General features: G+C 40.3%; 1 protein-coding gene across 2 annotated transcripts in view; it reads left to right on the forward strand.

Moving 5' to 3' along the window:
- Window positions 1–14,077, forward strand: part of LOC109400410 (protein bunched, class 2/F/G isoform) — an 864,004-nt gene extending 849,927 nt beyond the window's left edge. For both annotated transcript variants that reach the window (XM_062846581.1, XM_062846580.1), the window contains 3 exons: window positions 12,452–12,912; window positions 12,994–13,231; window positions 13,793–14,077. In XM_062846581.1, the coding sequence (XP_062702565.1) occupies window positions 12,452–12,912; window positions 12,994–13,231; window positions 13,793–14,049 (956 nt within the window). In that variant the 3' untranslated portion in view covers window positions 14,050–14,077. The remainder of the gene's footprint in view (window positions 1–12,451; window positions 12,913–12,993; window positions 13,232–13,792) is intronic.
- Window positions 14,078–15,158: the final 1,081 nt, after the last annotated feature.

The raw sequence follows: 15,158 nt of genomic DNA on the forward strand, positions 1-15,158 counted from the left end.
TAAAGCAGACGTGTTAAGTGTAGCAGATTCAAAAACTTACATTTGGTCCTTCGAACCGGATTGGTGATTTATCGTAGAGGTAATTTGTTTCTTAATTTTCCCAGTTCCTAGCTTTCGAAGAGGCTGATGAAACCTTAGCTATCTAACACCAGAGTTGGATACTTGCGATACTTAGGTCAAAAATATATACGCTGATAACTTTCTTCTTGGAGCTGTCATTAAAACGACACACGGGTCGTAATGGCAGATCAACACGTGGGTTGATCTACGAATTCAACGCCAGGGTTGAATACAACAATCGACGCAAGGGTCGAATGAAACACAAATCCAAAAGAACACACGGGTCGCAATGGCGGATCAACACGTGGGTTGATCTAAGTATTCAACACTCGGGTTGAGTACAATCGACGCATGGGTCGAATTAATACATTCGGATAATCCCAACGCTTGGGTTGGATGAATTTGAAAACGACACGTGGGTCGTTATGCATTTGGAATATCCCAACACCTGGGTTGGATGAAATTATAAACGACACGTGGGTCGTTATGCCAAATCAACGCATGGGTTGAGGTTGGCTTTTGGATCACCTTTTCTGGATTTCTGCTTCCAACGCCTGGGTTGGATGCAATTAGCACGTGGGTCAGTTGAGTTCGGACAATGTTCTTCAATTTCGGGATTGAAGCGGGAGCGACACGAGGGTTATATTGTCTAGCGAGAGCGATACAATCGGGGGATCTCTAATGATTGTGTTAGATGCAAGTGTTAACGACACATGCATCGTTGTGCCAAATCAACGCATGGGTTGACAATAACATCCTGATCATCTTTTATGGACATTGAGCACCCGGGTTGGGTTGATAACCTTGAATCAGAATTGGAAAGGTTTTCGTTGTCCAACATGCGGGTTGGAGTAGAAACATTTACAGTTTGAAATTCCCGTAAGACCTGACGCATAAGTCAGGCAGCACATGTTTGGACTGCTGTCGGAGGCTTCACTGAGACGCCTACTTTGTTCCATTTTAGCTGTGTGCTCCGCGTAAGAACGGTTCGCCATCGAGTGTGAGGGTCGCTTGAAGGGTCGGCATTAAATTACTTGTAATCTCCTGGTAGTGTTGAGCAATCTGAGAACAGGGACTTTTTTCTAATTGACAGAGTTGAGACAGGATGATGATAGACCAAATTTAACACCAATGATTGTGCATGGCATTGTTTGTTCTCTACTAGGGGTCGTTGCAGGATTGTGTCTGGCATACACCTGGTAGGACCAGAGGTGGGAGCTCTTCGTTATCGCAAATCGTTGAAACATCAGCGTTTCAATCTTACGAAACCAATTATGGATCGGTCAAATGGAAGTCCTGTTAGCATAAATGGATCGCTTGAGCAACCAAAGCGGTTCAATGCGATAAGGAACAGATAGCACTCCCATAGCCTTGTGTGTTTGATGTGGTTCCACTGCTGTTACAGTGTTGACGTCCATTTGTGGTGGCACATTTGGGTAGATGCAACGACTACCAGAGGTACGTGTTTACAGAGGTGTTTCATCGGGCATTGTCGAGGTCGTCAGAGAGGGTGCAATGGTACATATGTGTAAGGGTGGATCAGTCGAGTAATTGGCAGCCTATCATCAAATGTGAGGGTCTCTTGAAGTTTTCAACAGCATGATGGCCGCCCAAGGCCTGTTTTGGTATGCTGCAGTTGTGCGGTGGTTGTTCGTTCACATTACTATTTGTGTTAGGAAACACTCAACAGCGGATGGTTGTGGCTGATCCTGAGGTGCGTACTTTGGACACGACGATGTGCCACGAGCTGAGTCAGAGTTTGGAATTTTATCATGAATCACTGAGTGGTCTAAACTCAGCTTGTGCTACACTCGATGAATGTAACAAATCGTGAAGCGATGTGCTCGGGAACGCTTCCCGAAACGCTATTCATTCTCTTGCCCGGTTGAATACGAGAACACAATTGGCATCTTGATTGTTATGACAACACAACCTGCAACATCATAAATACAATTGAAGCGAAAGTGCGTTGAATAATGATAAAATAACGTATATTCACAGTTATTCCAATACAGCGAAGACAGCATCAGAGGGTGTTACACTTAGCGATGTATGCGCATCGCCGCAGCTTGTCTGTTTTGGAGTGTCTTCTTTGTATTCTTTCGTGAACCATGCGACTCGACGATAGAACATGGGCACACTTGGTAATTGAAACAGAACTAACGAAAGAGAAGAGGGACTGCTGAGTGGCTCACTTATCAAATCGGCTTCCAAACATTGAGCTGAGGGATGGGATGACGGACGAGTTTTAGACCCCAAGACGAAGACACTTTGAATACAAGTTGAGGTCAATCAGATGCAGAGGGTGTTATGCATGATCACCATGCTGATATGATCAGAGTTGCCTCAGCTATCATTCAAAACAACCACTGGTCATTAAGGAGAGCGACAGGAGGAGGTGCCCATTCACCGGCATTTGCGGGAATATGTGAAATAAACAAACAATCGGGTTGCCTGCAATACAGTCCACTTAATCCAGCTAAGAAGAGATGTTGACATTGATCTGAAATAAAGATGGTAGATTTCAGGAACATTCTATCAATTCACGCCTTGATTAGTCGCATTGTATCACCACATACGCTACATTTGGACACACCCAAGGTATTGTGTACTGCCGGCAATGTGCTCGATCCTTAGATAGCCGTAGGTGTACGACATTAACTGCAATGTATATGAAAATCCAGTGACAAATAAGGATAGGAATGAACACATTATATCAGCTGTAATATTTGAACAACACTGATGAACGGGTGATCGTTTGTGTATAGGGATTCATTTGAAAGGTTGATCAACAGTGCCTTGTTATGCGAGATATGCACTTCAAACGGAATGGTCAAGAAATTAAACACAGCAAGCCCCATTTGATTTGACATTTCGTTTCAGCTCCGTTCTAGGATACGGAATAAAGCAACGCTTTATTAGTTCTTGAGCGATTCCTTGCCTGAATTTTCCACGCATCGAGATAGGCCAATAAATTTCTTGCCATCTGCGTACTACCCATTAGATGGAATGGTTATCATTTGCTGATAACGAATAACGGTTCTCAACCGTCAATGGCCTTCGTTGAAATGAGTTATTGGCGGGGGAGTATGTTGAGGATTGTCTGACGTCATGGTTGACGATCACAATGAAATGATATTTGCTGTACCTTGTTCATGTTTGCTGTACCTTCAGTAAACATTGGAGCTAATGCAATCTAGTAGGCGATGTGGTAACGTCATTCATTCGTATACATTCCTTTCTCTCTTCCTTCGCAACCAGCAACTAAAGCAGACGTGTTAAGTGTAGCAGATTCAAAAACTTACAGTAACTTTGCAAAATTATCAATTGCTTCCTAAGGAAGCTAGGGGACGATTTTTTCAACGTTGTCCTCAGCCTGTAAAAAATACATGAATTACCCTATTGGACTTTTCAGAAATAATAAAACGAAAAAGAACATTCGGAATGTTCTGGAACATCAACATTCTCAAAATTTCCGAGAATTTTCTGGAAGTTTCAGAAGCCTAGAAGAACGTTCTGGAATGTTCTGGAGCAATACTTTTTTTTATTTTCGAGAACTTCCGTAAGTTTCTGGGCGCTCCAGAAAAAAAAGAGGAAGAAACATCCAAATCCGAAATGGCTATTGTGAAATGCTCCATGGACTGTAAATCGAGGCATCCTCAGCATGGTTTTGCTGAAAACATCCATTTACGGTGGCTAAAATGAAATAAAAAATCCCAGTTCCTGAGAAGCTTCTAAAAGTTTCTTTCCATTTCAGGGATTAGAACCCTATAATAGGCATTCACAAATCATAGATGTGTGCTTGGAAGCAGGGAATGAAATTATCGATCACGATCGCGATAGTAGAAAACTCTCCCACACGCATTATCGGCGAAAAAAGACGTGCGATAAATTCAGACCCGGGTTTCTCCCGAGAATGTGTTTTCGCTCGTTCAGCAGCGCCGAAAATCGATTATCATCAGCAATGAAAAGTTGGCTGGTTTGCTTTCTGCTCTTTGTTTGCCTTTCCGTAGTCCCGTCGTCACCGGCTGTAGCTTTTATGTATAAAATTTCTGCCCTCTCTCGAGCAGCTTGTGTGGTCGAGTGGTTATGGTGCACGCTCATACACATTTTTGTGGAGGGTCTAGGTTCGAATCCCGTTAGCGGCAAATTTTTGTTATTTGCCTTCTGATAATTATCGCGATAACTTTGCAGGCGATAAAGTTGGATAGCGAAAATGAAAAGAGCGATATCCAGTTTTCGGCTATCTTTGATCGGGGACAAACAGCAACGACCGATAAACATTTCTCACAGGAAAAGTAAACACAGAAAAAATCGGTTGCTCGAAAAACGCCGTTTTTCGTCTCAATTTGCTGATAATTTCATTCCCTGCTTGGAAGTATATTTTCTTACGTTTTCATTTCTAGAATATAATTCAATTCAATGGGCAGGAATCCTACAACAGTCGTTTACAATCAAAAACTGGATACATGATGGTATACCTTCTGGCGCGTTAGGTGTGCCCAATGCTGAGTGAAATGTTTCCCATATGTATTGATACGGTTGCTTCTGGGGAAGCTTCTGGAAATTGTTAAATGTTTTCAAATTTACCATGCCCAAACGTGATCACCGACCCACAAACGCATCTTGTGTGCGTTTTGTTTAGTCTCTCATTAACCAGTTCGATAGCTTAGTGGTAGCGTGCGAGCCTGGTGACCTCAAGGTTCTTGGTTCGTATCTGATTGCCAAGAGATATATTTTTTTTAATTGTAAATCGGGTCCATGGTAAAATTGAAAACATCAATCTATTGAATTGAAACGAAATTCAGTCTGCACATATTTAGTGGCGTTGTGCATTAAAATTGACCCTGCAGAATAGTATGTAAGTTCAACCACAAGTCTTCTTTCAGCCCAAGTAACAAATTGACAACCTTTCAGCTTTTGTGATAATTTATGAAGGTTTTATTATAGCAGAAATCATGCCGTATTGCCTACAAGAAGCATTTGAATATGCAAAATAACCACAGTTGAAAATCTTACTTCTAACTGTTTTCATAACCTTCTGTAGCCAAAATTTTAGAATCAAATATGACATGGTATTTAAAATAAGTTTATCATAGCATTCTGTTCCTCTAGAAAACCGTTCATTCAAAACTACAAATATAGACTTATGAATGTTGTGATAAATTATTCAATAAATGTACTTTGTTATTATAAAAGACACGCGTAAGCCAAACGGTTCTATCTAAGATCAAACGGCATTTTAGTCAGCTGATCAGCGGCTGCCTGCTGATCCAGTTCCATCTTTGTTTTTGACCCATAATTCACATTCCGTAATGGACCTCTTGCGCTAGCCAGCAAGAATCTTTGTTTCCAACCAAAGCTAGCTTCGGGTGGAAGTTGATCTCGGCATTATCCAGGCCGTGAAAGTGGAACAGAACCAGGGACGGAATCACAAACGGGGCACATTACGAGGCATTCACCAGTGCCACATCATAGCCGGCATCTCGAGCTAACTTTAAGGTTGAATTGGCACTATGAACAACGCTCGTCTGAATATTCAGCTACTTACCACTCGATTTCCGATAATTTAACCCATATCCGCCCAGCGTCCTATTTATAAGACAGATGCCTCGAACGCCCAGCGTCCTATAAATAGGACAGTCCGTTTGATGTGAATATCTCTAGAATTAGACAAAATTTTAGAATACTTTCTTCTTAGAAGATGTTCTCCACATCCATACCCTAGTTCATAGTGTACAATATAGTTTGTGACTGGTTCACTAGGTGGCGTAAACGATGCTGCAAAGACTACATATTGACACGATCTATGAGCTCCATTTCCAATGCGAAAGAAATTTATTTCCCTGGAATCTTGACCATGGTTAATAATTTATAGTTCATTTCTTCGACAGAGTTGTAAATCAATACATACAAAAGTCAATGTATGTTGATTGTATGTTTATATGTTTGTATGTTTGTCTTTTTGTATGCTTATATGTATGTATGTCTGTATATATTTACGTATGTTCCGGCATAACTCTGGAATGCGACAAGAAATTTCAATCAAATTTGGCATACACATTCCTAAGGATGTGGAGGTGGTTGTAGGGGTATTGGAATTCAAGATGGCGGCTTAGGTTTCAAGATGGCGGTCAACAATCCAGAATGTACGCGATTTAGCGGCAATGCTGTTTCAGATACTATGCAATATGGATATCTATCGATTGGGCTTCATGAGTAGAACTCAAAAATGAACATCCGACGCCATTTTGAAATCCAAGATGGCGGACCATATCCAAGATGGCGGCCACGGAATGGTAGTTTGTGCTATGATACCATGCAATATGTGTATCTATCGATCAGGCTTGATGATTAGAAGTCAAAAATCGATATTCGAGGCTATTTTGGAATACAAGATGGCAGACCTTATCCAAGATGACGGCCTCGGAATGGTAGTTTGTGCTATAATTCCATGGAATATGGGTATCTATCGATCGTGCTCGATGAGTAGAAATCAAAAATTGATATTTGACGCCATTTTGAAAACCAAGATGGTGGATAATATCCAAGATGGCGGCCACAGAATGGTAGTTTGAGCTATTACCATGCAATTTGGGTATCTATCGATCGGGCTTGATGAGTTAAAGGGTAGAGGGTGAGGCAGAGGGTCAGGGTAGATGGTAGGGTAGCGGGTAGGGTAAACGGTGGAGCAGACAGTCGTGTGGAGGGTTTGGGTGAAGGATAGTAGATGGGGTGGGGTAGAAGGTTAGTGTAGAGTAGGTTGTCCCAAAATTGCACATGGTCAAAAAGCTTGGGGGCTCTCTCTGCAAATGATAGCTGAGGGTGTAAGAAACAAACTTATGTATGACGGCAACTTTCAGAAATGACGTTTAGAGGTCGCCCCGGCGAAATTTTTGAAAAGTGACCATTTTTCGTAATAAATTTCATACAAATATTTTATACCGTACAAAAATTGGCAATACACACTATTTTTTATATTTTTTACAGCTTGATATGGATCCAAACTAGGGTAATTTTCCAATTGTTGCACGGCTAAAAATTCGCCAATTGTTGCACACCTCATAAGAATAACATGGAGTGTGCAACAATAGGCGAGTTTTTAACCGTGCAACAATTGGAAAATTACCCTACTTGGGAAAAATAATTAACGACATGTTTTGCAGGTAACTTTTTGGGTGTCAGGCCATTCGGCCGAAGGTCATTAGGCCGAAGGCCATTCGGCCGAAGGTAATTAGGCCGAATGGTCATTAGGCCGAATGGTCATTAGGCCGAATGGTCATCAGGCCGAATGGTCATTGGGTCTTCTTCTTGCCGTTACGTCCCCACTGAGACAAAGCCTGCTTCTCAGCTTATTAACTGAGAGCTTCCTCTGCAAATGACCATTTTGCATGTGTGTATCGTGTGACAGGCACGAAGATACTTTATTGATGCTGAATCTACTGATATTTTACCCATGAATTTTTCCTTCTTTTAAATATAGGCTGTTCTTTCTAGTATCATTGCTGAAATAGTTTTTGGCGCTGAAACTGCTGATATTCAATTCATAAATTTTTCCTTCTTTAAAACATAGGCTATTCTTTCTAGTTCCATTGTTAAACTAGTTTTTGTCAAAAACTGTTGGAAAAGGTAAAACCAACGGCTAACTTTCAATTCGTCCTGATGACCATTCGGCCTAATGACCATTCGGCCTAATGACCATTCGGCCTAATGACCATTCGGCCTAATGACTTTCGGCCTAATGGCCTTCGGCCTAATGACCTTCGGCCTAATGACCCAGCATCAACTTTTTGATACTGAATTTTTGAATTTACTGAAATTTGTCATTTTTTGATATACTGTGCCTTTTACCCATCATAAAAAGTATCTGAACTTAATGCTAATTTAAAACAATTTCCATAAAAAGATTTGGACACGAATGCCAACTTTTTTGGTAAAGTGTCTTTAATAAAATATAATAATAATAATAATAATAAAAAGATCGGAAATTTTATGAGGAAAAACTTTACCAAAGACAGCATTGCGTTTTTTTCTATCCGTTTTAGAGTTATTTACGATTTACTATTTAGTGAAATTGGGATTTTTAGGTATTTTTCTAAAAATGTCACAAAAGAACTGCCCAAAAACCCATACAAAGTAAAAAATCACGTATGCTCAACAAGTTTTTGTTTTGATTGTGTTTAGGAATTATGGTGGCATCATTTATTGAATTTTTGTTTTCGTTGACATTCCATTTTCTTTGTTACAGAAAGGTAGCTACTAGCGAGAAACTTGATTATTAGTAACCATTTTGAGATGCCTCGGTAGGCCATGGCTTTTTTAACGGTTATGTACTGGCAATGGTTTGTACGAGCATAATACACAATAAAACTCACGGCACATTATGTATACCATTTAGAAGGTGAAACATTCCGCAAAACATGCCGATTTTGTTTTTCAATGATGTTGTTCAAATCGTTCAAAAACATGAATAAAACATTCTAGTAGTCCCTATCATTTTGATCAACATATAGGACGATAAAAATGACGTCACTTGTTAATGTCCAAAACTGTTGTTTACCAATAATAGCCTACCTTGTCTTATTGTATGCCTTGTATGTGTTATGGTAATCAAATTGTTCTAACCTTGGATAACATTACGTTAACTCACTGGTTCATCTCATCCTACCCGTTTGAATTTGCCTCGGTGTATCTTATTTTGTGTTGATAAGATAGTTCAAGTTAGTAAATGTCAAAAAAGACATGCTCTGTTTTTTTAGAATGCTTGAATTGGAATAAATATTGGTATTCTTACGTAAGATGTTTGTAATCGCGATTTGAATTTGGTATGGATCAACGTATTCGCCTTAATTCACTTTGCCACTGTTTCCTGTGCTGTTTCGCTATTTTCGCTACATTTCACATACGTCTTCGTGTAGAAAAATAATTGAGAATGTCGACAGGAAAGTAAGATAAACGCAAAAATATAGCTCAACATTTTGTGGAGAATATCTTTACAGAATCAATAGGCAGTACGAAGCTTGTCAAGAGAGCCAGCTTTTTTTAAGTCTTTGCTAGTTAATTTCTATATGGAGAGATAGAATAACAAAAAAATCAAATAATGATGTCACCATAACACAATCAAGACAAAAAATTGTTGAGCATACGTGATTTTTTACTTTGTATGTGTTTTTGGGAAGTTCTTATGTGACATTTTTAGAAAAATACCTAAAAATTCAAATTTCACCACATAGTAAATTGTGAATAACTCTAAAACGGATAGAAAAAACGCCATGCTGTCTTCGGCAAAGATTTTCCTCATAAAATTTTCTATCTTTTTATGGAAATTGTTTTAAATTAGCATTAGGTTCAGATACTTTTTATGATGGGTAAAATGCACAGTAAATCAAAACATGCCAAATTTTAGCAAATTCAAAAATTCAGTATCAAAAAGTTACCTGCAAAACATGTCATTATTTATTTTTTCCCAAGAAGTTTGGATCCATATGAAGCTGTAAAAAATATAAAAATAGTGGGTATTGCCAATTTTTGTACGGTAAAAAATATTTGTATGAAATTAATCACGAAAAATGGCCATTTTTCAAAAATATCTCCGGGGCGACCTCTAAACGTCATTTCTGAAAGTTGCCGTCATACAAAAGTTTGTTTCTTACACCCTAAGCTATCATTTGCAGGGTGAGCCCCCAAGCTTTTTGACCATGTGCAATTTTGGGACAACCTAACACTCAGGTCAGTAGGTTATAACTTTTGTCACAAGACTCGGATCGGTTTGCGGTCTTTGGCCAAGTTTTTCAGGACATTTGAGGCTATAACGGTCTACATCATGTAAAAGAAACGGCAGTCAAATGCATAACATATCTCACTCGCATAAGCGCCAACTTGTGACGCATTTGAGAAGGCGAGGGTTCTCAAAACCAATGAAATTCAAAAACTATTGACGCAGTTCATCTAATTTAGGCATATTTACGTGGAAACTAGTGCATTGAGCTGAAAAATATTGCCCCAGTTTGGAGAGCTTTCCTCCTCCAACTTCGTCACAAATTGTCGCCCATGCTCACTCGTTGTTCGTAGCATATGTAAAACTTACAAAAAGCCTTTTGTTTGCTTCCAAGCGAAAACACCTCGAGCAGCGGAAATACTAATTAAGCCGCAAGCTTTTGAGCAGCACAGCTTATGGTAATGCTTACTGCTAATAACGTTGTGCTGTGCGACTTATTCAGATGCTTAGTGATTTCTTGGATAATGTGAGTGTCACACACCGAATGAGTGAGACGTAGCTCTTTTTATAAATCAAGCCAAATCCGAGCCGTCGATCTCCAGTTAGGCTCGTGGGTAAGGCTTTGGATCGCCAATCCGGTGACGGCGAACTCGACTCCTGTTTCGGTCGGAATCTTTTCTCGACTTCCCTGGGCCACTGAATCAAAATTCGGTTTTGGTTTAGTAATAATCGATTATTCACGAGTTGAAAAGTAAGCAATTCAGCTTCTGTTTTGTCTGCAACAAAAATGTTCGAGATCAGTTGAGATAAAGAGTAATCGTCGCGCCTTTTTTGTTTCTTGTTTGTTTCGGTATCAGTTCTAGCTTCGCGAAAGATTAAACAATCGAGCTCAAATTTGTACTAATAATGCACATATAATAGGTTGATAAACAGTCAAAATTTGAGAATTTTTGATGCATTCTAGGAAAAGTTACAGATTGTTGAACTCTTTTGTGAGAGAAAAAAAGTTGCCTATCCCAAACATTTTGACCATCCCCTTTATATAATATTTCTCATACAATTTTGATACCAAAAATTCTCATAAAACTGCAAAATTGGTCATATAACGCATAACTGGGGAGCAGGCTTGGTTCTAGGAGGGATGTAATGTCATATGTGTAGACTATTCTGTAAATCACGCTTTTTATTTAAATAGCAAAAAGTTGAACCCAAAAAATACGTTATATCGACGAAAAAAAATCAATTTGTTTCCAAGGCATACTTAGTGTGTATTTGACAAATTGAGAGTTAAATTTGTGAAAAAATTACGACTTGTTTTGGTAGGATTCAAACCCACGTATCGCTAGTCCGGCGATTTAACCAAGAAAGTCAAACTCGATTGGAAGCACCTCCTTAACCGGGTTCGTCTTTCACAACTTTATCTCTCTTTCGGCTTAGATGTCAATCTCCCACACTCTCACGGGAATGATGAGCGCGAGCGCTAGGTAAAAGTTATGTTACATCAAGGTATGATTGTAATGTTGAAATTAGAAAAAAAACACCTTCGTGCAAAAGATAATTTGGAGCATGGAGGAAATACTTGGATAACTCGACTGTTTTTCGAAATAAAACGGAGGATGAAATGAAATGTTAAGATGTGCAACACAGTTAACTGTATTGTGGAAGGCATGAGTAAAAATAATCAATATTGTTCGTTTTAATCAAAAATAAAAATTATACCCAAGTAATAGAACTAGCTGAATAACAATTTCTTAAGCTAAAGTTTGCTTAAGAGTAGTTTGTTCAACTATTGTACAGCAAAAATGTTTGTTGGAATATTTTACAAATCCAACAGTCTCAAACAGTATCAAACAATGAACTGGAATGGAAAGGTTCTATAAAAAAAAGGTTCTGGAGGAAAAATTTCAAAAGAAACTTTGGCGACTTTGCTTGAAAGTTTTCTATAATGAATTTCGTGGGCCATTGTTTGATATATTTACTAGTACAACCTACGTCGAAATTGGAACTCCATAGTCACTTTTTGAAGAATTTGGATTTTGGAATACTCATACGAGATTTCTTAAAACAAATCTTGAATGCTTTAAAAAAAAGTCGCGGACCCCGCCTTTATCCAGAGGCTGTACAGACTGAATGAAACTTAACACTAGACAAGGAACACACGGAGCATGCACCAGTAAATACGGAGAAGAAACTATTCTCACGAAAAGTTTCATCGCCCGGAGCAGGAATCGAATCCTCATTCCATAGCATGGAGCGATTAGAAGCTTGGTGACACTAACCGCACGGTTACGAGGCTCCATACGATCGCCTACAATCAGATTAAAGTGGAGCTCCTCGAGATTTTTTTTGCGAAAATCCTTACTAGTTCTCGAGAACTAACAGATTGATCTATAAGGATGAATTCCTAAATGATTGAAATATTTTCTTTCTTGATGGAGTTTTTTTTGTCAAAATCTAGTTGGTAATCACGAGTTTATATGAATTCAAAAACATGTGAGCGGACAAGGCTCTTCGCCTCAGCATGCCCCCTCTGGAAACCTCCTGCAACGCCTAATCCGCGGTCCATCATCGGCGATTTTGCAGATGCTCCCGATTATCTCTACTCCGTTACTATTCTGCCCCACTAATAATATGAAATTCGCATTCTCCTTCTCCTGTCTCCAAATATTTCAGAAAATCAAAACAATTCATCAGCAACACCGGAGCAGCAGCAGCAGCAAAGTAAACTAATTAAGCAGGAAAATTGTAACAATTTGCTAAATAGCAAAATCATCATCAACAACAACAACAGTGCAACCAACAACAACAACAATAATAATAATATTTCAAGCGGTAGTGGTAGCGCCGGCGAAACCGACGGCACCAATGCCGCCACTCTGGATGGTGAAAACAGTAGTAAGCAACAGCGGCATCAACATCATCAGCATCACCACCAGCACCATCATCAGAACCATCCTTCGCAACCTCCGACGCCAGTGGACTGGAAACCGCAGGACAAATGCTACTTCTGCGTTGACGGAAAACTGCTGACGGTGAACGAAGCTGGGGAACTGGTGCCCGAATCTGGTCATCCGACTCACGTCGGGGGTGGCGGTGGTGGTGTTGGATCGCAACGGGTTGTGCCCAAAACGGAGGTGAGTTTTTGGAACTTTCAGGATAATTGGCAACATTGCTCATGAATTAAAAAACAAATCTGTTTTTAATATTTCTCGCAGGTTCTCAACGATAGCGATTGCGAATCGAGTGACAGCTCCGAGTCGGACCTGCGGGCGGCCATTGCGGCCGGACGGGCCGGTGGACTGCCCGGGTCCAAATCGCTGGCAGCACTGCTCCGGAGTACGAGCAGCGGTCCGTCTGCGGGCGTTTCGCCGACGATGGCTTCGCTCCAAACGATGGCGTCGCAGTTTGCGGCCATGGCGTCGCTTCCACCGGGGCTGGCGCAGCTCTACAACCGTGAGTGAACTTTGTTTGTTTCATTATTTCAGTTTGCACAATGTCTCCGAAATTTACCGAAACTTCTATAAGGAATTCATCGGAGTTTATCGCAGAAATTCGTCGGAATTCCTCTCAGGAATCCGTCGGAGTTCCTCTCAGGAATTCGTCGGAATGCCTTACAGGAATTCGTCGGAATTCCTCTCAGGAATTCGTCGAAATTCGTCTAAGGAATTCGTCGAAATTCCTTTCAGGAATTTGTCGGAATTCCTCTCAGGAATGCGTCGGAATTCCTCTCAGGAATTCGTCGGAATTCCTCTCAGGAATTCGTCGGAATTCCTCTCAGGAATTCGTCGGAATTCCTCTCAGGAATTCGTCGAAATTCCTCTCAAGAATTCGTCGGAATTCTTTTCAAGAATTCGTCGGAATTCCTCTCAGGAATTCGTCGGAATTCCTCTCAGGAATTCGTCGAAATTCGTCTCAGGAATTCGTCGAAATTTCTCTCAGGAAATTCATCGGAATTCCTCTCAATAATGCATTTTTTCAATAAAATAAGAAAAAACTCTGTTTTTACCCCTACAGCTCTCTGGTACAGTCAGTTGCAGCAGCAGATGTCCCCATCGGGAGCGAGTGGTTCGACCGGCACCGATGCAACAACGGCAGCCGCTAGCAGTCCAACGGAGAAATCCGGTGAGGCAGGAGCGCCGGTAGTGGTCGGACCAGGTGGTGAACAACCGCTGGATCTGAGCGCCAAGCCGGGTTCTTCCGGTCTCGGGGCTGCCCTCAACGCTGGCCACCTCATGATGAGCATGATGGACCCGAAGAACATCTACAAGTAAGTGGCAATTTTCTTTCTAGTAGGTAAGACATAAATGCACAGTGGTCAAAAAGTGACCGAAAATCGGTCAATCGGGAAGAATTACAGTCGATCGCTACATGAAACTCTATATCGACAGTTTTGTTGTATTATGTCGACTTACTCAAACTGTATAAAAAGAATTGATTTTATATTCAAAGCTCACATGTTATGTAAAGAATATGAATATGAGTTAAATGTTAAAATCGACATAAAGTCGACATAGCCCAAAAAAATATTTTTCTTTATAAAAAGTGAATTATGGGAAATGACACTACTTTTGTTTTATATAAATTTGCAAGAATTGGCATGAGTCGACATAAGTCGACCAACCTTTTGGCGAGTTTTTCTCAGTCTTGGCCCACTGTGCCCTTCCCTACACAAGAGATAATAATCTCAATAGAGCCGGCGTTTTCTTACCTGGATTTTAATTACCAATATCGAACGCCGCCACCAAGCAAAGTTTTCCCGAGAAAAAGGAAAACTATCAGTGAGTCTTGGTCGTCTCGGCAACTCGGTAATGGAAGTCGCTGAAGGCGCGCTCGAATAATCGCGCAAGAAGGCGACAACAACGAAGACGATATGATGGTGACGACAGTCTCAGTATGATGGTGACAATAATGAGCCGTGCGATATCGAACCAAAGATAAAAGAAGGTGTCAATAGCACCACCAGTTAGTGCAGTGACTGGTTACAGTTACGATAATTGAGTTTTTCGACGAATCGATCGATTACGACGAGGAGGGAGCAGATGGAGGCCGGGATTTTCGGGGAAATTGCTCAACGGGGTGATTAACAAGAGAGTTGATTGAGATGGTAGATTCTGATTGTTTATTTCTTGGCTTTGTAATTATGTAACAATCGAAGGTTTTTTGAATCTGGCTTCTACCCTGTACCTAATTTTTAAAGGTTTCTCGATTTTTTCTTGAAAATTTCAAGAAACTTTTTCTTACAATTTCACAGGAATTTCTCAAAATTTCTTTCACTGAAATTCCGCTCATAAATAAACGAAAATCTTCTAATGAATTTAGAATGATGGATAGAAAAAAAACTCATACCGGGTTTTTATCCACGGAACGTTTCCACCAACGC

The sequence above is a fragment of the Aedes albopictus genome, chromosome 1 (genome assembly GCF_035046485.1).
Source record: "Aedes albopictus strain Foshan chromosome 1, AalbF5, whole genome shotgun sequence".
Taxonomy (NCBI): Eukaryota; Metazoa; Arthropoda; class Insecta; order Diptera; family Culicidae; genus Aedes; species Aedes albopictus.